General features: G+C 36.7%; 3 protein-coding genes across 4 annotated transcripts; all 3 read right to left on the bottom strand.

The window, feature by feature from the left end:
• Window positions 1–8,186: 8,186 nt before the first annotated feature.
• On the bottom strand, window positions 8,187–20,195 carry LOC118647016. The gene is made up of 4 exons (XM_036291103.1): window positions 14,735–20,195; window positions 14,200–14,412; window positions 12,462–14,090; window positions 8,187–8,496 (listed from the first exon to the last, which is right to left on the bottom strand). The coding sequence occupies exons 1-3, from the start codon at window positions 14,907–14,909 to the stop codon at window positions 13,366–13,368; spliced, it is 1,113 nt and encodes a 370-aa protein (XP_036146996.1). The 5' UTR covers window positions 14,910–20,195; the 3' UTR covers window positions 8,187–8,496; window positions 12,462–13,365.
• Window positions 8,477–9,487, bottom strand: LOC118646721 (secreted RxLR effector protein 161-like). The gene is made up of 2 exons (XM_036290237.1): window positions 8,761–9,487; window positions 8,477–8,496 (listed from the first exon to the last, which is right to left on the bottom strand). Exons 1-2 carry the CDS (start codon window positions 9,485–9,487, stop codon window positions 8,477–8,479), a joined length of 747 nt encoding a protein of 248 aa, XP_036146130.1.
• A 1,153-nt stretch (window positions 20,196–21,348) lies between the features above and the next one.
• LOC105829624 lies at window positions 21,349–24,822 on the bottom strand. 2 transcript variants are annotated; one of them, XR_004964398.1, is made up of 5 exons: window positions 24,783–24,822; window positions 24,378–24,657; window positions 23,639–23,778; window positions 23,271–23,537; window positions 21,349–23,154 (listed from the first exon to the last, which is right to left on the bottom strand). XR_004964398.1 is itself a non-coding variant. In XM_012668632.3 (4 exons), the coding sequence occupies exons 1-3, from the start codon at window positions 24,563–24,565 to the stop codon at window positions 23,530–23,532; spliced, it is 336 nt and encodes a 111-aa protein (XP_012524086.1). In that variant the 5' UTR covers window positions 24,566–24,811; the 3' UTR covers window positions 21,349–23,154; window positions 23,271–23,529. The 2 variants fall into 2 exon arrangements, 1 of the variants encoding a protein (XP_012524086.1); XM_012668632.3 differs by having other exon boundaries at window positions 24,378–24,811.
• Window positions 24,823–25,025: the final 203 nt, after the last annotated feature.

Genomic DNA, 25,025 nt, shown 5'->3' with positions numbered 1-25,025 from the left:
TTCATAAATGTTTATCATAATTTTTTTTATACCTGACAAATTCGGACATAAAAATATGTACAAAATATTTATCGTAAATATTTTTCCTTCTTATAAATATTTTATAAATATCTTATAAATATTTTGTGATATCTAGGATATGACCATTGAACTAATCAGTTTCCAGCATAAAGTCGCCATATTGATATACATAAGATGCTTATTGGCTTAGAGTTCTTATGCTATGCTTATGCAGGTTATGTCATTTTGTGTGTGAGAGCCCTAATTGGCCGCATTTCTACCCCAGTGAACACAGTAATATAGTAGCAGTGTAACAGCAATGTAACCGAATATAACAGGTTACGTTACTCTGAAATTACACGTAACTTACATGTAAGTTACAATTTCCGACTCAGCAATATAACATGTTATAATTACATGTTATCTAACCGTTACACAACAGTTACAAAGAAAAATAAAATAAAATAAAAATTTCATTTTTTAAAAAAATTATTTTTATCAACAGCACATACTACATTTAGAATAAATTTTTATTAATTAATTAAATTTAAATTATGTAATTTTTTATTTTATTCTTAGGTTATAATGGCTGCTAGGTTTGAACCCGGGACCTTAGGATGACGAATCTTGTACTCTACCTGCTACGCCAATTTGACTCATCGATATGGGTACTTGTTATTGTCTACATATACTTATATGTTATAAACTGACGCAACTATATTATTTTTTATAAAAGCAATTAAATTTTGCAAAACATTAAAAATAAATAGCATTAATTTATTTACTTATTAATTTCATTGTTAAATTTATCTTTTTCCATAACCTTAATAATTTGATGGAAATTGCGATCTATTTAGCACTAATCTTTGAAGCGTTCAAATGATTAATTAGATCAGTGCTCGGAATTAGTTGCACATTTCGCCTCGATTCCTGAGGCACCGCCTGCTATGCCCCCACTACCGCTGTAGGCTCGACGGCCGAGCCGCCAATCGCGCGCGTGGCCTTGTATCTCAGGAGCGTTTTACGATAGATATGCCTGGTCCATTCGCGTGATTAAAAAATTCTCTTGCGCTGTGCATAATTTTTTTATTTTTACAGACAATTAAAGTTATTAATAATATTTTTCCTCCTGGGTGATGTGGAAAGCTATTGACAAAATTGCAATTATTACATTGTGTTATATTATGCTCATTATATGTATATACAAATATGTTTACAAACGTAAAAATAATATTAATAACTTTAATTGTCTGTAAAAATAAAAAAATTATTCACAGCGCAAGAAAATTTTTAATCACGCGAATGGACCAGGCATATCTATCGTAGAACGCTCCTGAGACACAAGGCCACGCGCGCGTACGGCGGCTCGGCCGTCGAGCCTACAGCGGTAGTGGGGGCATAGCAGGCGGTGCCTCAGGAATCGAGGCGAAATGTGCAACTAATTCCGAGCACTGAATTAGATGGTTAACTATATAGATCGTAATTCTAAGAAAAATTGAATAGTATACATTTATTATTCTGTTTTTGTTCAGCACATGCCATGATGAATTTTGATTTTGTGCATTTTTTGTGCGCAGTAATTGTAGACAAACCGTTATTTTTGAAAACATTATCTTTATAATAATTTTTTTTATTATCAAATAGATCTATCATTCAGGATGTTATAATGTTGTCTGATTTCTGATTCAACTACGACGCATCGTTCCGTAATAACATTGATACGAACGTGTTATGTTACGATTATACAATTTTTGTTGAATAACTGTAACGCCAAAACGATGTATAACAGCTATATCACTTGCGTATAACAAATATTACGTAACAAGTTATTTCCATGTCATATAGCACCTACATATCACAAGAATAACAATGTTAAATCACTTGTAACTTCCATGTTATATTGCCGCTATAAAATGTGTTCACTGGGTACGCTTACTTTATTGTTCTAGACAAGACTGTTGTAAGCATTTTACGCCAAAGTCGTCACTCCTACGCCTTATTCTATGCTTACTTCATGTATTGTAGACGAGTGAGTCCCAAATTCGCGCAGATTAAAACGGACATCACTAATCAAATTCTATAAATTCATCTTAAAAGCCCCCGCACAGATTTTTGCATAACGCATAGTGCATGACGCATAAGAGAAGTAATCAATCAGAGTCGTCTATTTCCTTCTCCAAGATAGAAATAAAGATTTTTTATTGGTTAATTCTCTTATGTATTATGCATTTCGTGTTAGAGCCATCACATACGAACCTGACATAACCTGTGTAGCATAAGACCGTTTAACCAATCAGTTCCTAGCATAAAGTCGCCATATTGATATACATAAAATGCTTATTGGTCTAGAACTCTTATGCTATGCTTATGCAGCTTATGTCATTTGTGATAGCCCTTATGCAGAAGTTTGTGCGGGGGCCCTAAGGACCATTGCACAGACTTTTGCATAACGCGTAACATAAATGCATAAGAAATTCGATTGGTTGAATTTCTTATGCACTTTGCTTATGGACCAATCACTTTGCTTATATACATACGTTATGCGTTATACAAAAGTCTGTGCGGCGGCCCTAACTCTAATGGTATATCCACACAAACTTGCATAAGCGCACAAGCATATACATAAGGAATTCAATTGGTCTACTTTCTTAGGTAAGTGCTTGTAGACCAATCAATTTTCTTATGTATATGCTTATACGCTTATGCATAAAGAATTTGATTGGCCTACTTTCTTATGTAAGTGCTTGTAGACCAATCAATTTTCTTATGCATATGCTTATGCGCTTATGCAAGTTTGTGTGGATATATCATAACCAGAAATGGGTGGCAGCAAATACTTTTGTCTCCAAATTACACATTCAATTACATATTACTTTTATAATTTGTAATTGAAATCCATTTAATTATCCATTATTTTCAGCATTTGGAATTAAGTTCCATTTAATTACTCATTATTTTGAGCATTTGTAATGGATGTCCAAAGTAATTAAATTACACTATTGTAATGTAATTACATTTGTGTAATTTAATTACATTTGTTTAATTTAATTACATTTGTGTAATTTAATTACATTTGTGTAATTTATATATATTGTTTAATTTTAATTACTTATTTACAATTAAATTAAATATTCTCGAAGATTCAGATCAGTTTATTTCAAGAATTTTAAAGGTAAATTCAGACATTGCGCGATGGAGTAATAGAAATTTGGCTTTATCATTTGAATTATGTTCTGTCTGAATTTGCCATAAGGGAGGTATGGCTGTTTTCTATATGTAGTAGACTTCTTTCCGCGAATAAACAGTATATACTGCTGCTCCACAAAACATTTTCTTTAAAACATATCAGCATTATTGCAAGCCAAAGAGCAGAAACATAAATGTGATAATTACATTGTTTAAGTATTAGTGTCAAACATGAAGAATAAATTGAAGTTTTTATAAGATACAAAACTATTGTAGTAATTTTCAACCTTACAAAAGTATCTTATTATATTTCTCGAATATTTTTTCATAAAATATAGAATTAAGATGTTAATTCTTAATTGAAAATAAAAATATAATGTAAAATTGGAAGTTAAAATTTTTTAGTTGATTGAGAAAATACAGATTCTAATTTTTAACTAAAAATACAGATTAGAGAATTTTAATGCTTGAATTTTTTCAATTAAACGTTAATTAATGTTTTAATTTTTATTGGATATTTATATTACATTTTATACTTGTGTTGTATGCTGCAGAAGTTTCACAATTTTATTGCATTTAATAAAAACAAATTATTTTTTATTAAGCCAACGTATTTATTTCTTTATTTTTGTAGACAACATTTTTAACTCTTTTAATTTTAAATTTTAATTTTTAATTTTAACTAGACATTTTTGAAATACATAAACTTTAGCTTGTTAACTTCTTTCCAAACTTTTAAAAATGTATGTGTGTAAAAGAAAAAATTCTATAAAAAAACAATTATTAAAAAAGATACATTTTCACATAAACGACAATATTTCTTTGTTATTCCATACATGTAAATTTAATTTACAAATAAAATGTTAAATATATATTCTGGTTAATTAAATAAATTATTTTTACTTGAGAAAATTAATTTTATAAGCTATTAGGTTTAATTTGATATAGTTAAAGAAATATATTAACTTACCCAACAGTAATTTTGTGAAGTAACCGAAGTTTGTAAAATTATCGAAGAAACAAAGGTTTTTTAATCTTTAATTCTTATATAAATTAATAATAACTCATATAACAGCGAAGCGCGCGTTACTTAATTAAATAATTAATTATGTAATTTATTTAATTAACCATAAAATATATTTAACATTTTATTTGTAAATTAAATTTACATGTATGGAATAACAAAGAAATATTGTCGTTTATGTGAAAACGTATCTCTTTTAATAATTGTTTCTTTTATAATTTTTTCTTTTACATAAATAAATTTTTAAAAATTTAAAAAGAAGTTAACAAGTTAAAGTTTATGTGTTTCAAAAATGTCTAGTTAAAATTAAGAATTAAAATTTAAAATTAAAAATGTTAAAAATGTTGTCTACAAAAATTAAGAAACAAATACGTTGACTTGTTAAAAAATATTTTTTTTTATTAAATGCAATAAAATTGTGAAATTTGTTCTGCAACATACAACACAAGTATAAAATGTAATATAAATATCCAATAAAAATTAAAACATTAATTTAAATTAACATTTAATTGAAAAAATTCAAGCATTAAAATTCTCTAATCTGTATTTTTAGTTGAGAATTAAAATTTGTATTTTCTCAATTAACTAAAAAACTTTAACATTTTTTATTGTATTTTTATTGTATTTAATTGAGAATTTTTTATTGTATTTTTATTTTCAATTAAAAATTAACATCTTAATTCTATAGTTTATGAAAAAATATTTAAGTCTTTTACAGTCAATCTTTATTTTTCTTATTATACAATTAATTTTCTATTAAATTGTATATATTTATTTTTACAATTATGCGCCAATGTAATAGTCGTGAGAGCCGGCGGCGCTCGCGCGATAAACATTCTCCGAAAAAAGCATTAAACGCCGCGATCGCCTCATAGTCAGAACGTGTAATATCTCTCTTTCTATATAACAGCAAGCGCGCGTTTGTATTTTGCAACGCTAAATCCATTCTACATATATGTCAATTACTACAAGTCGTATACTGTACGCGAGGGTGCCTCGCGTCTCACGAACGACCTTGAAAGACACGCAAGCCAAAAATTGACCTTTGTTCGACGTGAACAAAATGAGTTTTTCACACCTCTACGGAAAGCCCTACTTCTGATGCCAGTAGAACAAGGCGAAAATGACCTTTCATGCCACGTTGATGTAGCTGGTAGAAACTCACTTATGAAAAATATCTTGTGCATGGGAGAAAGCTTTTTTTTCAGACTCATATGATTGCCACCCAAGCAAAAGGCAAACTTCACGCAAAAAATGTCGCTTTCTCCGCTAGATACACAATATATTATTCTTGCAGTATGTACAGTATGTGCTGTGACGTGACAGCCGCAGGCTGCTGTCCGTCACAAGGGCCTTAACGGCCCTTACGCGTTAAGGTAGTTCTCTCCGATCAGTGGTATTCAACTTAAAACTATATATAACGCGTTATGCACTATCGAGCTATACATTAATAGAATAGATTGACTACACCTGCTTGCGCAGTCAAACCGCGTCTTCTCCGCAACTTGCCTAAGTTTGGCTACGTTGTTACCTTGTGTTTATTTCTCTCGTGTCACACTGTCACTGACAGTCACCAACTTTCACCTCGTGTGATGTGTAACAGTAGAGGTTAATCATGTCATCCACAAAAGTTAAAAATTATCGCTAAAAAAACGGCCGTTTTATCACAGCAAAAAAATTTGCTCAGAAGACAACAGCTTTGACAGCGATGTCACAAGCGAAACAAAAGTTGATAAAGGATATTTTTAACAAGAATGACGAAAACAAAGCTGGTGAAGGAAGGCGAAATATTACAAACAATCCATCATTATTTAAACATTCAGGATTTTTGAATATATATTTAATATGGATATAAATTTCGAATATATATCTAATATGTATTTAAAAACACTTGAAAAATATAGAATGAAAGACGCGCGTAATATATATATATATATTGATGCGCCGTTGCCAAGTCGCACGCTTCTTTTTCTCTGATGAGTAAAAAGTTCACCGAAACGCGTATTTAAGATGTTTATTTTTCGATATTTAGGTCCGATAGCTGTATTGTAGAAAAGTGCATATTATTATTACTATTCCTAAGTTTAATATACTAGTTTTTTAAAACTAAGTTTTAAAACTAATAAAGTTTTCTGAAAAAAACTCTTTTCACGGCTAATGAAAACGTTTCGGTTTTAGTGAACCAACTCTATGCTCCTGTGTTAAAAGGGTAAAGTTTGGACCTGAATATCTAAAAAATGAGCTCCGCTTCCTACCTTAAAACAAATATCGTCTTATTCGTTAAATCTGAATTAATCTGTAAAGCTAAAATTAAAAATTTTTGAAGAAAACGATTTTTTGAGAGAACTACCTTAACAACATCACGCGTTCTCCCGCTCGGAAACGGACGCGAAAGCGTGTTATCTCGTGTATTTGTGTGACGTCTCGTATGTTGTTCGTTCATTAATCGTTAAGATTTTTGCGAGCGCTGCATCGCGAGTGCGGCGGGAATCGGTGGCCACAGCAATCTATCTTGTAATTTTTGGACGTCTCGTCTCGACGGAGAACCTTCACGGAGGTCGCAGAGTGAGCGGACATCGAGGGAGTAACGGAGACCCTTTTCTAGCGGGGGTCCGCAGGTAATACCGCCCTTATCTTGCCTACAACTTGTATCGTACGAGAATTCCGATACTGCCGCCGAATCATGCTTTCAGGATCCAGCAAAGGCGCGCGAGGCCGATATCCCGACGCGACGGGGCGACTTCAAATCCGATCCCGCATAAGTTCCGGAGATCGCGACAGCTTGTAATCAATAAACGTCCTCGTCGAGGAAGAGATAACGTCCCGGTGGCGAAGGATGCGCCCGGCAAGGAGAAAGGAATCTGCCGCAGAGGAAAGCGCCAAAAATTCTCGTGCACGGGGCCCAACAATATCGACCACCGCGCTTGGACCGATCAGCAAGCGACGGTGTGCACGCTACGCGTTGCGCGAAAATTGATTTTGGAAAACCGCGGCCAATAAGGGCCCGGCTTATCGGAGGCAAGGTGAGGCGCGTCGCCGAGCGGCCCCGCAGGATCCAGAATCCCTCACTCGAGCTACGGACGTTGTATTGTATTGCGTGTGCGATCCAGGTCCCGAGCTGAGATATCGTGTAAGAGAACGCAGGAGCCGGAAACCTCCTGATCCGGACGAGGCCGAGACGAAGGAGACCGGCTTGGTGAGACGAGCGCCGTATTAGAATTGTAAAGCCACCGATTTTGCGATTGGGCGACTCGCGAAAGAGTCACGAATTTATTACGATCTTGTTATTAGATTAAAGTCACGAATTTATTGGAGTATCGTTGCTTCGCCCGATCGCGCCCGCCCGCGTGAATTCGCTCCGTGCTGTTCGTTTCGTATTACAATTACGTTGCGTGTGCGTCCCGATCCGCAGCCGAGTCATTTGTATCTTCGTAATAGTATCGCGAGTTATTGGCATCTACCGCACTGTGAATTGTCGCGCATTTATAACTCATTGTTAGTAAAATCTGATTTACTCTGTCGCATCGGTATCGCAAATCTCTGTTAATTGCGCTTTCGTCCGATTTCATATCCTTGTTTTGTACCGCCTCGTTGGCGAGCTCACAATAATTATCGCGCATATTACTCGCGGAATCTCGTAAAGTGTGGAAGAGCACGAGTCTGTTGCGTGCCGCGTGGGCTCGGAGTTACTGTTCGTCCCGATCGCCTTTGGCGAAACTATTATCCTATCGGGAGTTTGGCGTCTACCAACGACGCAGGATAAAGCGTAGACAAGTCGGAGAATTCCCGCGTACGCAAAATAACCCGTTCGTTAATTATCCCGTTTTTGCGACATTTAATTTCAAGCGGTCGTCAGCTTGTAACGCGCGCGAGTCACCATTGCCGCTCAACAGAGCCGTCTAATTCTGTATTGTTTACTGTTAAATATATTTGTTAATTTTGGGGTTTCGGTTGGAAAAATAACCAGCAGAGTTTATTCGTTTTCCAAAGATTTTTATTAAAGAAGTTCGTCACTCGCTCTTCTCTTTGGTACTATACAGCACACCTACCACCACCATACGCGCCTAAGCCCAAAAGGGAAGAAAAAGCGAACGCGCAGCCGCACTTGTAAATGCTAGGTGCCAATATATGAATATTCCAACACTCCCTCCCGTCGAGCATTTACATGTGGTACATAAACTTATAGCTTAATTATAGTTTTACATGAATAGTGAGTATCGTTAATGAAACGTACGTTGGTTCCAGTTTTTTTTTTTTTTTTTTTTATCACTCGTTCTTTTCTGTACCTGTAACAGATTAAGGTTTTCGTATTATTTGGATTTGGGATGTGTCGATGGACAGGCAAGGTTTATAATTTTTTACAAGTTTTTTTTTTTATTGTTCGTTCATAATCTTTTTTGTTAAATATTTGTGTCTTTCGAATGCTAATGGTTTCGTAAAAATGTCGGCTATTTGTTCTTTTGTTGAGATCCATCCGACTTTTATTAGTTTTCGTTTAACGCATTCTTTGACGTAGTGTTCTCGTACTTCCGTCATGTGTCTAAGTTTACTGCCTCCACTTATTTTCGTACTAGCTTCAGCGACTTTATTATCGCACCAAAGCTGCATTGGGCAAGGACTCTTGTACAGTATCCGTTTCAATGATTGACTCATTGCAACAAGCTCTTTGCAAGCCTTACTCATTGCAACGTATTCTGCTTGACATGTCGAAAGGGCAACATAGTTTTGTTTGTGCGTCTTCCAGGATATCGTATCTCCGTATAATTGTATTATGTACCCGCTAGTGGTGACTGAGCCTTTGCAGTCGGCAAAGCTAGCATCTGAAAATGCCTGCAGATCGTTTCGTTTCGCCGTGTAGCTCAGGCCCAACTTTTTCGTTCCCTTCAGATATCGAAAGATTCGTATTATCATTTTCCAATCTTGTTCTGTGGGATTTATTTGGTGCCTGCTTACCATATTCACTGCAAATGCTATATCTGGGCGAGTTGCACCCGCCAAATACAGCAAACTACCTACTGCCTCTTTATATGGTACATTCGTTAATGTTTCGGTCTCGTTTAAGATATTCTCTTCGTAGGATTCTTCTCGTAATTTTCTTTCTCGGTTCGCTACTTGATTTGTTATCATTGGAGTTCGTTGGGGGTGCATTTCTTCTATTCCAAATCGTTTAAGAATTTTATCTATATATTTTTCTTGTACAATCGTTATATGTTTGTTTTCTTTATCTCGTTTGATCGTCATTCCGAGGAACTCTTGAGGTTCTCCCAGATCATTCATTTTGAATACGTTTATTAATGTGTGTTTAACTTCGTTTTGTTTTCGTTTGTCATTACTCGCAATAATTATATCGTCTACGTATAATACTAAAATCAGAAAGTGTAATCCCTCTCTCCAGGTAAACAAACATGGTTCGTCGTTTGTCGTCGTTTGTTAAGCCGGTATTCAAGGCAACTTCAGTAAATCGTTCATTCCACTTTTTCGGACTAATCCGCAAACCATACAGTGCTCGTTCAATTTTACATACTTTCGTTTGTCTTAATAGCTCTGAATTCGGAATTCCTTCTGGGATTTCCATGTAAATTTCTTCGTCAATTTTCCCGTTTAAGAACGCAGTTTTCACGTCCAGTTGGCAAGTGTCTAGATCGTACTGATTAATAATGGCAAATACGGCTCTGACCAATGGCAGTCTGGATACGGGAGCGTATGTTTCTCTTAAATCGTACTTATTTCGGTCTTTGAAATCTTGAATAACTAAGCAGCACGCTTTATACTTCTCACTATCATCTATGTTCATTTTCCTTTTCATCACCCATTTGGAATCAATGATATTAGGTTTTCATCCATTTTCCGTTACTTGCGGTCGATCCAATATTTTCCAAACTTCATTTTCGTTCATTGATTTTAATTCTTCGTTAATTGCGCTTTGCCACTCCTTTCGTTCATTTGTTTTCATCGCTTCTTTGTAAGATACAGGGTCTTCGTTAACATGTGCCAAATGCGCATGAAATATTTCATCTTTCGTTTTGTTGAGTTCATTCTGGTTTTCGTGGTTTTCGTTCAAATCAAGGATTATTTGAGTTATGTCATTGGTTATGTGACTTAAGTGTGTGAAGCTTGTATCTTTAATAGCCCTTTCGTTCCTCTGACTACGCAAGATTCGATCGCTCGAAATTTGTTTTATTTTCCTTTTTGTTGCTTCATTTGCCTCATCCGATTTATTTTCGTTCGGATTATTTACATTTTGCTTTCTTGGTCTTTGCTCTTTTCTGTTTGGCCCATTCTCCCGCCGGTTTTATTGTTTCGTCCTTCTTTTCGTTAGTTTCAATCTTTTCTTTTTCAAATTCTAGAAACCATTTGTCTTTGTCTACTTCATCTTCTACATTTGGCCAATATTTGATATCGTTCCTTTTGTATTTGTTACCATATACTAATTTTTCATTAAAACGTGCGTGTCTACTTTCATAATATTTTCCTTCTTCGGGCTTTAAGAATTGATATCCTGAGGGTGTGTAGCCTACCAGAACTACTCTTCGTCCTTCAAAACTAAATTTCGGTCCAGTTTTTCTTTGAACTTTGATATACGCAAGACATCCGAATCGTTTTATTTGGTTTATATCAAACTCATAGTTTGAAGCAAATTTTTGCAATGGAATCGTCATATTGTTAAATTTATGGAGAGTTCGATTGTATGCATATACGGCAGCAGTAACGGCCAAATCCCACATTTTTTCGGGGAGTCTCGAATCGTACATATAGGTTCTTATTTTCTTTTAAATCGTCTGATTAAATCGTTCGGACACTCCATTTTGTTCAGGAGTATAAGGGCTTGCAAACTGATTTTCAACTCCTAGTTTGTTCAAAACTTCTACAGTATCGCCTTCTGTATACTCAGTTCCTTGGTCAGATCGGAGATAGCAAACTTTTGCATCTCGACCTAACAGGTTTCGTGCGCTTCTTACAAACATTTCGAAACAGTATCCTACTTTGCATTTTGTTTTCATTGGGTACGCCATTGCCAGACGCGAGTAGTCGTCTATGAATACTGAAATGTATCTGTAATTGTTTGGATGAGACATGGGGCTTATTGCGCCCATGATATCAGAGTGTATGATTTGTAGTGGTTCAGTGGCTCGTCTTCTCGTTTTTGTGAATGGTAATTTATTAAATTTTGCTACTTTACAGACTTCGCAGTCCAATATTGATTCGTCAAATTTGGCAGCGTTTAAAGATTTATTTTCAGGAAGTTGTTTTTGCAGCGATTTTAGATATCCCAGAGACGCGTGTCCCAATCGCACATGCCATAATATCGCGTTATTTTTCGTAAATTTTTCGTAGTTAAGTTGACTCATTATTTCGTTCTCGGGAATCTCTACAATGGGTAGTTCATCTATATCATGAAATTTCCGATCCCAAATAGTCACATCAAAATTTGAGTGTTCATATACAATTTGCTTTTCGTTAGATGAATTTTTGTTTGTTCGTTCTTTATTTATTTCTATATTTTGTTCTGCTGTTTCTTCATTAGACAGGGTGATTTGTTCATTGGTAATTTGTGGATCGTTTGCTTCGTCTACTTCATTTTCTTTTTCGATTAGGTCATTACTGGGATTCTCTTCAATTTCAACTGCTGTGCTTTTCAAATCATGCTCGTTTGAGGTCGTTAAATTTGCACATGCTCGTTTCCTTCCTTTTAAACAGTCGTTTTGGTGATTGTTATTTTTGTTTACTTCAAATTCTATTATCCAATATGGTCGTTTGTAAATTTTTGATATAAACAGCTCGTTTGATATGGGATCAAAAATATCAATCTTTTTATCGTCCAAATATATACCTAAGCCCATTTCTGCAAATTTTCGTAAAGACAGCAAATTCTCGGAAAGTTCTTCAGCGCAGATCACATTTTTTAATAAGATTCCGTTATTGTTGGAAATTACTTCTATAGTGCCTACACCCTTCGTTTTTAAGTCTGCTGATGAATTTTTATTTGCGCATTTAATTATTCCTTTTTCAGTTTTATCGTAAGTTTTGAATATTATGTTCGTGTTTGTTAGATGTTCTGTAGCCCCCGAGTCGGCTAAGAACTTTGTTAATGTTTTGTTTCCTTTCTTATTAGTTGGTGTAGAATCGTTTGTCGTTTTAGAGAAAGCGTTTGTAATCGTATTTGCCTTTGCAAGCTCATCAACATCATATGGCAAGGATTTTTTGTTTTTCCCTGAAATAAAGGTAAAATTATCAATAGAAAAACTCTTACCTCTGTTTCCAGGAGCTGCTTTATTATTCGTGGCCTTGCCTCTCGATCGTTGCGATTTGTTCCCTTGGGAGCTGTTTATGTTCGTTTTATTCGTATTTTTGTTGTCGTTCTGTTTGTGTCGTTTAGGATCTTCACCATTTTCGTTTTTGTTATAATTTCGTTTGTAGCCTCGTCCTCTTTCGTTAAATTGTTTACCACCGCGCATGTTGGCTACGTGCCTATTGTAACTCCCTTTAGAGAAGCCTCTGCCTCGTCCTCGATCTCGTCGGACATTGGTATCCCTTTGGCGTAGTATTCGTTTATGACGCTCGGCGGCTTTGTGTTTGACGAATTCATTACACTCGTAGCATTTTTTAACACCGAGTCCCTTCCATTTGCAACTGCTTTTCTCGTGCCCGTAGTCGTCACGCTCTCGGCACCTATCATTCTTATCTCTTCTCGGCCAGGCATTAAGAGCCGCTCTAGGTGTTGTCCCAGGGTTTGACCCGGAAGCCTTCGTTGCTTCCGCCTGTATAATAAAGGATTTAATTGACCGTATGTTAAACCCTTGCCGGTGGTATTTCGAGTCATGAACTCTACGCTTTGGACTTCAGGTACAGTAGCCATGATTGACTGATAAAAGGTGTCTCGTTTTTTTTCGTTGTTGATCGGGATTGCATCAGGTAGATTGTCATGATTCTTGACTATTTCTTCAAATTTGTCCCAGAATTCCGAAACCTTCTCTTTACTTGGATTATATTTTAAATCGTATAACTGTTTTCGCAAGGTGACCGTAGTCATTCTCGCTTCACATTGTTTCATTTCTTTTATTTTGTTTAGGATGTCGACCGGATCTTGTAAGGAAGCGACTTTTGAGTGATAAACTTGGTCTAGTCTATTAATTAAAATATCTCGCACTTTGTATCTATGTTTTTCTTTGATTTTTTCTGATAGGTTTTCCGGTTGTTGAATGTCCGGTTCGATTATGCGATAGCAAATCGTTTGTTCTGAGTTCGGATGCGAAGTAATTGTAAAAATGGTCGTACTTTGTATCTTGTTTTAGCTTATAGTCGAATCTCGTTCCCGATTCTTTACTTACAATTTCGAACTTAAAAGCTTCTTTCATCTGATGTGCAAGTAAATTCGCGCTTTGATTATTCTGGCTAGCGTTTTCTTTCCCGTTAGAGTTTATCTTCGTTAGTTCGTCTCTGACTATAGATGCAATCGTTTCTCTATCGTTATGCATAGGCTCAATCGTTGGCACTGTACCCTTAAGCGTTTTCGTTAAGTCGTTTTCGTGAGTGTTATTTTCATGTTGACTTGTCTGGGGATTGCCATGGTGGCTGTTTTCGTATTCGTTATAATCGTTTCCGCACAGATCGTTTTTCTCGTTCTGCATTTGCTTGAGCTCGTTTAGTTGCGTCTGCAAACCTTTCTGCAAATCGCCAAACATCTGTGTTTGTCTTTTAAGGTGTTGTGTTTGTGTTGTGATCACCTTGCATATTGCGGCTTGTGTCGTATCAATTCTCGTGATTGATTCAGCCATGCATTTATTGATTGCAGTCAGACTGCTCATGTACTCCTTCAGAACATTCATTAGAGCCGTCTCCGTGTTTTCCGGCCTTACCTCGAGAGTTTTATTCGTTATACCTGTAATAATTTTACTTGATACGTTTGTTTTGATCAAATATATAAAATTGTATCGTATATGTATGGTGAAGCTACTCGTTCAATTGTTATAAATTTGTTATTTTATCACCTTTACATTGTACTATCTCAGCGTTTTCGATAATACCGTTTCCGTTTTCCCCACTCGTTTCAAATACATTTTCTTGCAGGAGTTCATCCTCCTCTTCTGGGAATATTTCTTCGCTCGACTGGTTTTGTGTCCTGTCCAAGTTTAAGATGCCATCTTTACTTAGGAGTTTATCCTTTATTTCATCCCAATCTTTGGGTTCAAAGTTGGATTCGTCTGCAAATTAGTAAAACTTTCGTTAATATCATTATTGTGGCTCGTTTCGTATTATTATTCGTTTCTCGTTTCGTATCGTTATTTGTTTCTACTTTATTTAAATTTTATTTATTTTCGGACTTTTCCTTCCTTCAACCGACCGAACAAGTACAGTTGAATTCAGGACAGTGGCACATGGTAAGATCCGAACAGCAAGATGTTCCCACGTCCACTTAGTTATTCACTCGCCCTACAAAGCACCGCACTGCAAGACCGAGCAAACAACCCAGTCGGCGGAATTTAGACTTGGACTTGATTGTAATACTTTTAATTGTATACGTACCGGTTGTATACTTCATGCCATTTTCGGTCACAAAGTACAACAGACTGCCTTCCATTGTTAGGGTAATTTTTTCGTTTGGATGGTTTTCGTTTAGTTTGAAGACGGTGGCATAATTTTCTACCATTTTGGTGAAGGCGCTATCTTCTGTGTCTATAAATTGAATTTTCGTTGACATAATCGTTTGTTTCGAATCGTTATTTAATTTGTGTATGGGAGAAATAAATTCATGTTTTATTTCCAATTCGCGAATTTGGTTTTAGATCGTTTCATTTAATTCAGTGAGATTTCGTAATTGTGGTCCCGTTTCGTACGTTAATTTAATTTCTTTTGTTTTGATTTAGGCCTGTCGATTTAGTTTGATAATCGTTCAGTTGTGTATCAATCGTGAAATTGTTCGTTAAATATATTTATTTTCGTTGTTTATTTCATTCAATTTACATTTTTTATTTATTTGGCGTCTTTATTAAAATTTACCGCGATCTCGATCAGTCTTTAGGCCCGCTTTTTCACTCCCGTACCGCCGCACCAGCGCAACAAGCCAGAATGAGAAAGAAATATTTGTCCCACCCTAACCCATCGCACGGGCGCAGCAGCGTAGGACCAAAAAAAACTTTGTGCGCCGAGTGCCTCTGGCGCCCGTGCGCCTCTAGCACGTGTTGTGTTTCTTCTCACTCGCACGGTTTTCTCTTTCATGCTATGCTTTCCGCGTGCTTCTCGAATCGTCTCTCTCTCCATGATTTTTTTTTTCTTTCATGCCACGTGCTTTATTTCTCGCGATTTTGATTATATTTTTATCTTTAATTTGCTTCACGTTTTATTCGTTTAGCGTTTTTCCTAAACAATTTTGACTCGGTAAAACGCCTCAGTTGAGCCACCAAGCTGGCTCTACATTTCAGCGCGACGTTGGCTCGTTTTCCCTTTGTCGTCGTTTACGCGCGATGCATGCATCCACTCATTCTTTATTACTTTTGTTTGTTGGAACTTACGCTTTTCAGAGGCAACACCGCTGGACTCGGAAATTTCTATTGCATCCATTGTGACCTCGTGGCGACGACTTGATGAAATTTTGCACACTATTGATCACTTCGATGAAAACTTTTTGCTTATAAAATGATTAATGCTCGCAGTGGAAGCGTGCTGGGCCCATGATCTTTTGGGGTTTTGGTTGGAAAAATAACCAGCAGAGTTTATTCGTTTTCCAAAGATTTTTATTAAAGAAGTTCGTCACTCGCTCTTCTCTTTGGTACTATACAGCACACCTACCACCATCACACGCGCCTAGGCCCAAAAGGGAAGGGAGAGCGAACGCGCAGCCGCACTTGTAAATGCTAGGCGCCAATATATGAATATTCCAACAGTTAATCTCATTGTTAAATTTACGTTATTTTAATAGTTCTCTCGCCTTCCCGATTTCATCCGCCCGCGCCGAACCTCCCCCTCTGCCATTTTAGGGCTGAGTAACTGGCTATCGGAGCCGCTAACGTCCCGGTCGCCTAACGAGCGCCCGTCTTTTCCGCGATCTCAATAGCGTAACGCTAATTTATGATTTGGCGTGGACAGAGTGGTACGCTTAACGTACCTGGCGCCCAATGACGTATTGCACCGAAAATATTACGAGGAGACAGTCGCCTCGGCACCCGGGCGGCTCAGCGCCGCGACCAGGGACGGAGGCGAAGTTGGCCGTTGCTCGCGAGCGCGGTTACAGTACACTCTCACGTTTTCTTTGTCGTTAACACAATTCGAATAAAAATTAAAATGTAATTAAATTACACAAATGTAATTAAATTACACAAATGTATAATTAAAATACACAAATGTAATTACATTATAATAGTGTAATTTAATTACTTTGGACATTCATTACAATGCTCAAACAAATTAGTAATTCAATGGTGTTTAATTACAAATGTTGAAAATAATGTGTAATTAAATCACATTTAATTATTCATTGTTTTAAGCATTTTTAATTTGGTAATAGTCAATTACAAATTCGCTCATCTTCCCAGATAGCCAAGCGAGATTAAGGGGGCGGTCCACTTGATTCTACAAACGTTCCAGAGCGTTTCGAGTACGGTCCACTTAACACTTCAAAACATTTCAGCCATATATATGACGTCATGAATACGTCACGGATTTTCGCTCCCAGCTCGCTCCCAATGCTTCAGCCCAAAGAGGTAGTATGATTGAAGCGTTACGTTTGAATACGTAAAGCGCGGGAAATCAGGGAAATAGTGAAAGCATTGAGTCTTGAGTCTTTAAGTGAATTTTATTACTGTGGTGTTACTAGTTGATTACTGTTGAACATGAGTAAAATGACAACAATTAAGTTATATGATCCTGAAACGGAAAATACTTATATAGTAGAAGTGACTGAGGAAGAAGCCAAAAAAGCTAACCAAGGTAAGAGTTAACCTATAATATAAGTTTTTATTATAGGCTGATTTCACCGATTAATGAAATAATTGACAATTAACTTAAGAGAATTATATCTAATAGCTATTGATTATTAAGAAAATAAATAACAGTTATTGGATATTTCTCTTAAATGGCCGGTTATTTTAATTGGTGAAACTAGGTCCATATATTCCCATACAGCACAAGATATTCTATGATTTCTATGAACATCTTAGAATATTCTATAAATATCTAGAATGTTTATAAAATATCTTGTGTTGTAGGAGTTTTTTATAATTTTATATATAAAATAAATTTTATGTTTATTTCTTTTTTTTTAAATAGATATGCTGTTTGCAACACAACTATTGCAACAGAGAATGCTGCAGACCCAAACGCAGTCGATTGCTGAACCGAGTGATAATCCATGTAATTATTGTACTCTCTTAAATTCTGTTATTAAACAAACAAATAATAAACTTTACATTAATTATTTTAATAGAAATATATGTAATATTTTTATACATTACATATATTTTTATTTATTGAATTTTTAGCATGTTCCTCGAATAGCACATGCCATGACATAGAAGAAAAAAGTCAAGAATTTGATAGTTTTGAAGAGAAAGGTATATTTTTATTGATATAATATATATTATTATATTTTAAAATATTTTAAAATAAATTTATATAAGCATATTAACGCTACTTTAGGATAAAATGTATATTAAAGATATATTATTTTCAGATAGTTTCCGTTGGCCACACAAAGCAATTCTTTTTCTTCTTTCTGTTTTCAAAGATCATGAGACTCAACTTACATCTGGTAAAATGTCCGTGAAAAAGTTTTGGGACATGGTTGCCTCTACGTTATGTAAAAACCCACACAGCTCCCGAGGAGCTCCCGAGCTCACAAAATTTTTCATAAGCTTCATTTAAGCTTGTGACGTGACAGCCGCAGGCTGCTGTCCGTCACAAGGCCCTGAGGGCCCTTACGCAATAACATCCCGCGGGCCCTGCGTCCTCCCGCTCGGGAGCGGACGCAAAAGCGTATTCTCTTGTACTTTGTGTATGTGACGTCCCACGTGCTGTCCATCTAATTACTTGTTAAGATTTTTGCGAGCGTTATACCGCGGGTGCGGCGGAGATCGGTGGCTATGAAGATCTCGTTGTAGTTGTCGGACGTCTCGTCTCAACGGAAAATCTTCCCGGAGATTGCAGAGGAACGGGCAACGAGGGAGTCAAAGAAGACCCTTTTAAGCGGGGGTCCGCAGGTAATGCCGCCCTTATCTTGCCTACCGTTTGTGCCATGTAAGAATTCCGATACTGCCGCTGAATCACGCTTTCAGGACCCAGCGACGGCGCGCGATGCCGACATCCCGACGGGGCGATTGCAGACCCGATACCGCGGGAAGTCCGGCGGAAGGATCACGACAACTTAAGATACGCCGACGCCCCGTCGAGGAGGAAATGACACCCCGATGGCGGAGGATACGTCGGGCGAGGAGAAAAGAGTCGGGCGCGCGAGAAAGCGCCAGGATTCCCGTGCCCGGGGCCCATAATCATCGACCGCCGTGCGTGGATCGATCAGCCGGCGACAGCGTGGGCACCGCGCTCTGCGCGAAAATCGATTTTCGCGAAATCAACCAATAAAGGCCGGGAACGCCGGAGGCAAGGTGGGGCGCGCCGCCGAGCGGCCCCCGCGAGATCCAGGATCCCTCACTCGTGCTGCGGAAGTAGAGTTAAAAACTGTGCGTGCGTCCCACAATCCCGAGCCGAGCTGTGAAGAAGGACGCAGGGACGAGAGCCATCCCGACCCGGAGGAGGCCAGCAGGAGAGAGGCGAAGTGGTGAGACGAGCGTCACACTAACTGTAAAGCTACCGATTTCGCGGGTTGGGCGAGCCGCGAGGAAATCGCGTACTTATCGCAAAATCTTTCGGCGTATTTATGAGAATCCCGAATTCGCGGATTCAACGGAGCATCGTCGTCTCGCCCGATCGCGCCCGTCCGCGTGATTTCGCTACGTGCTGTGTATTTCAGGATAGTTTCGCGTTGCGTGTGCGTTCCGATCCGCAGCCGAGTCAATTGTTGTTTCGTCCGGTCGTCGGGTCGCGGGTTATTCCCGCGCTGTATCTTGTCGCGTCGTGGAAAAATTTAGTTGTTGCTGTTGTATAATTTGGTCGATCGCACCGTTACTGCGAGCCCCCTCGGGGAGTATACTCTGATAATTATCGACGCAATCGTCGTATACCGCCGGACTGTCGAATAACTCATAATTATTGCGCTTATTTTTCGCGAGAATCGTTAGAGCGCGGGAGAACACGGGTCCGTCGCGTGTCGCGCGGGCTCGGAGTTGCGATCCGTCCTGTTCGCCCTTGGCGAGGTCATCCTGACGGGAGTCGGCGTCCTCCAACGACGCCGGGTCAAGCGTAAGACAAGTCGGAGAGTTCCCGCGTACGCATCATAACCCGCTCGTTCAAAATACCGTTCTCGCAAAATCTGATACCCAGCGGACGCCAGCTGGTAACGCGCGCGAGCCACCACCGCTCCGCAGAGTCGTCCTCTACTGTAATTCTTACGGTCAAATACAACTGTTACTTTTTCTGTTACATTTGTGTCGTGTACGTAATTCTCTCGCCTTCCCGATTCCATCCGCCCGCACCGAACCTCCCCCCTCTGCCATTTGAGGGCTGAGCAGCTGGATTTCGGAGCCGCTAACGCCCCGGTCACCTAGCGTGCGCCCGTCTTTCCCGAGATTCAAGTATTGTAACCTTTGTTTGCGAGTTGGTTCACACAGAGTGGTACGCTTAACGTACCTGGCGCCCAACTTAGTGTGACGTCGGGAAACCTCGCGAAGATAGTCGCCCCGACACCCGGGCGGCTCAGGGCCGCGACCAGGGACGGAGGCGAAGTTGGCCGTCGCTCGCGGGCGGCGGTTACAAGCTTTAAAAGAACTTGCACGGAGTTCTCCGGGAGCTCCTATGTCCGCTTTTGAGAGCTCCCTGAGAGCTTCATCTACGCTCTCAAGGAGCTCAAAAATCATGTTTTAAGAGCTCCCTGCGAGCTTCAAAATAATTCTCGGGAAATTTCTATATAAGCTTCCTGGGAGCTCTTATGTCCGCTTTTGGGAGCTCCCTGAGAGCTTAAATGAAGCTCTCCTTCAGAGCTTAGATGAAGCTATCAGAGAGCTTATATATGTAGAAGCTTCACGGGAATTATTTTGAAGCTCGCAGGGAGTTCTTAAAACATGATTTCTGAACTCCCTGCGAGATAAAATAAAGCTCTCAGGAACCTCTCAAAAGCGAACATAGGAGCTGCCGGAGAAAAAATTTTATTTTTATATTTTCTCAATTTTTGGAAGCTCTGTCTGAGTTGCGAAGGCCCACGAACTCTCTTCATGTAACAAAAACAATATATACTACACTTTGCTGTTAGTGAAGTACTAACTGCTAGCCGTGAGTGATGGTTTTCTTTTATAAGCCTTTTGGAGAAAATTTTCTCACGAGAAGGAGAAGCGCCTTCGCCTAGTGGCGATCTTGCGAACTACTCGCGGCTATATGACTATACATGCAGTACATTAATTAACCCGATAGTTCAATCTCGCTTGGCTATCTGGGTGGGAGCTTATTTTGCCAAATTTTGTAAGCTTCTCCGAAGTTCAGCAAAATAAACTCCTTGGGAGTTTGTTTTATCGAATTTTGTAAACTTCTTGAAAACTCAGCAAAACGAACTCCCTGGGAGCTTGTTTTGTCGAATTTTGTAAGCTTCTCGGGAGCTCAGCAAAATGAACTCCCTGGAAGCTTGTTTTGTCGAATTTTGTAAGGTTCTCGGAAACTCAGCAAAACGAACTCCCTGGGAGCTTGTTTTGTCAAATTTTGTAAGCTTCTCGGGAGCTCAGCAAAATAAACTCCCTGGGAGCTTGTTTTATTGAATTTTGTAAGGTTCTCGGAAACTCAGCAAAACGAACTCCCTGGGAGCTTGTTTTGTCGAATTTTGTAAGCTCCTCGGGAGCTCAGCAAAATGAACTCCCTGGGAGCTTAATCGGAGCTTTGTGCTGTATGGGAAGAGTTACAGTGTTACCGGCTCGCAATGTAAGAGTAAAATGACAGGGTTAAAAAATACTTATAAGAGCGTAAAGGACCACAGTGCAAAAAGTGGGAACAATAAGCGAACATGGCGTTATTTTGACGTAAATATATTGAAAAAATTTTATAAAACATTTTTTTTTATTGTATACAATTATTATTTTTATATGAAAATTAATATTTTTCAATATTATAGATTATGGACGAACAGTGTAGTAAAAAACCATGGATAACTCCAATTCGTACATTAGAGAGCAATCATCCAATTTTAACTTCTAATGACAATAACGATACAAAAAACAAGGCTTGCAAAAGTAAACTGCCTTCTAAGCGTAAGTATTATTAATTTTTTCTACTTATATATATTTTATGTGTGTTATTAGAATAAATGTATATGTATGCGTACGTCTCCGTTAATTACATTAATTTATATATTAAATTATATTGTAATATATTTATAAACATAATAGATATATATATATTATAGTCTGTAATAGCTTTGAGATTAGAAGCGGTATTAATACACGATGAATGGATTTTGTTAGTTACTGCTAATATTAAAACTTTATAGTCCACGTTATACGTTCCTTATAAAGTTTAAGTACTTAAAATTTAATATTGTTTACAAAAACAAAAAGTCAAGATGACACCAAAATGATGTCAAAATGATTATCATTTTAATCTAATTTTGGTGTCATCTTGATTTTTTGTTTTACTTGGGTAGCGGTAAATAACGGAAAAATAATGGATATATTATGGTTATAGGCAAAAACAATACCATGTTAGAGAAGTTACTTGAAGAAAGTATTACTGAGCATAAAAGAATGCATAAAGACGCAATGTCACGTCAAGATGAACTATTGGATATTTTACGAAAAATGGTTGAGAAATAATAATATGGATTAATTAATTATGATTTAAGAGTTCTGTGATGTTACATACATTTTGTTTTATTTTTTTATTATTTTAATATCATCAAAGATTTTTTTTTATTAGTTTCAAAATGTATTCTTAAGTTTCATTTGTTATACACTACCAAAGATGAAAACTTTTATAAAAACTTTTATAAATAATATTGAAGTTTTTGTTTTTTTAAAAATAATATAAATTAATATTCTTATATTCTATATATAATATTCGTTGCTTCTTATAAAGACTGTATAATGTAGACTTAATAATATCCTTCCTATAAAAAGACTGTGAATGTAGACAATAATATATATTTAATATTTGTTATCAAAATAAAATTGTTCGTACATATAATATATAGTATATTTATTTATTTGTGTATTTTTAGTATAAATTGATACATTTGTAAAATGGTAAAACATATTTCTATATACATTAACAAAATATTAGCATTTTTATATTTCTTCTTTGTATGAGAAACAGATATTTTTTATCCATTTCTCATACGAAGATTTGCACATATATTATTTCTTTTTAGTTCTGCAATATATCTATTATTATCAATAAGCATTTCTTCTCGCAATATAACTTCTTCTCTATCTGGAAGAAAAATCTCTTCTAATTCTAGTTCATCCCTCTGCAATAAACACAAATTGTGCAATACACAGCATGCTAATATATGATAAGGAACAAAATCTATGTCGTTTACTGCTAAAACATGTAAAAGACTTCTCCAGCGTCTTTTTAAAAGACCAAACGCTCTTTCTATAACCATTCTTGCATAAGAATGACAAAAATTATAATTTTTTTGTTGTTGAGTAAGATGACCGTTATCGACATTCATAGGGGACCAAAAGATGTTGATGTAATGCGTAAGCCGAATCTCCAATTATATGTGTGTCATTTGGAAACTTATTAACATCATTGATATATTCCTGGACGGATGATAGACGGAACACACGAGCATCGTGAACCGAACCTACGTTTCCAACATAGATGTGTGTGAGTAATCTTGCGTGATCACAAACAGCCTACAAAAATGCAAGAAACTATTTATTATCAATATATAATTAATTCTTAGCAAGCATTAAATTATTTAGGCAGATAAAAAGCAAGTAATTATATAGAAGTATATTATTATAGTTACTTGGAGATGAATTGAATGACGTCCTTTACGATTTACATAGGCTTCTGAATTTTCTGTAGGTGCAGGAATATTTATGTGAGAGCCATCTATGGCACCAATAATATTAGGAAAGCACTCTGATAAGAGAAATTATATGTAATTTCTTGTATTTTATTCCCTGTGGGCCATGTAATATATCTCGGTGATAATTCACATATTGCCTTAGCAACACGACGTACTGCTCTTACACCTGTGGCTTTGCCAACACCAAATCTTTCAATTATTGATCTACAAAAAATATTTGTCCACAGATAGTAATTAAAGTATAATTATAGTAATTAAAATGTAATAGTATTCATACTTAACAATAATCAACATCATACTCTTACCTATATGAATCTGGAGTTTCAAATCGCCAAAACTTAACAGAAGTTCTTTGTCCGGAGATATCATCTTGTTACCATCTGCTTTACGACAAAGTTCATTTCCAATTTGATTTAAAACATATTCGAAAGTTGAAGGTAGCATCCTGATTATTAAACAATTTACATTACAATAAAAATAAAATTAAATCACGGACAAATAGAGGAGAGACCCCTAATATGGGATACCAACTCTATTTTGTGTGATTGCCGAAAGTCTATGGGCAGAATTGAAAAATGTATAGGTCATTTTGATGATCAAACAATGAATTTTACACTAAATAGATTTTACCTCAAGGGCAATAAGTTCATGATGGAATCAAAAAATTAGACGTATTAGTTTAGCAGAAACCTCGCTATCCCATATTAGAGCCCCCTCCTCCATATATTTCAGATTTGTAGACTAATGTATAATCACAAACAAGCAACACACACTAGAGTTGCAATAAATGTTCGGCTACTATACCAACTGGATACCAAATAGTTTTAATAAAAACTTTTTAACGTTGTTAACATTAAATTGTTTTTATTAAAATTAAATAACGTAGTTAAAATAGTTAAAAAAATGTTGTCGTATAGGCAGAATACCAAATAGCTGTAAAATATTCGTTGTAACTCTAGTGCACATTTATTTGGATAGAATTATATATACATTTATACATATTACTATGCAAATAATTTACATATTAGCAATGATTATACATACCGAAAATGCTGTTTAAAACATTCATTGCTAAGTGATGGAATTATATGTTCCACATAACCTCCAATTTTCGGAATATGGACTTTTGGAAGTAAAACAGTGCTCATCACAATATCCACTTCTTCATTATCGTAAGTATGAATAATGGAGTTTAAAAAACTTTTCACGATATATGTTAATAGAGCATTCATCTTGTTATCGCTGCGTTCTGTATTCTTACATACGTGACGTAAACTTTGCTTCAGAACGGTCCACTTGTATAGCGTTTATAATATTGGTAGCACTAATGGACCCCGGGTTTATGGAAGCATAGAAAGTAAAAGTGTTTGAAGCGTTTGGAACATTGAGTGGACCGCACCCTAAGCATATCGGGCAAATTAGTGCATTGCATGTATGTTGTGAACTTACCCACAATTTGCTATCATTGTAATTTAACGTGGAACGAAGTTAACATCAGGAGAGCAAATAACCTTCATAGTTTATAAAATTATAAGTGCATGCATTGAGGAATAATAAACTTGTCACATTGACAGCAATTGTGCATGCATGTTGACAACTTGCCGTCAATTTGTTAAATTCTAATGTAGAATTTTATATGATGTCAGACCAACAGACAGTTTTAGGAAACACCTTGGCTTTGATAAAATTAAT

Source organism: Monomorium pharaonis, chromosome 1 (assembly GCF_013373865.1).
Source record: "Monomorium pharaonis isolate MP-MQ-018 chromosome 1, ASM1337386v2, whole genome shotgun sequence".
Lineage (NCBI taxonomy): Eukaryota > Metazoa > Arthropoda > Insecta > Hymenoptera > Formicidae > Monomorium > Monomorium pharaonis.
Note: the sequence above shows the minus strand (reverse complement) of the source record. Positions and strands in the feature narration are given on the sequence as shown.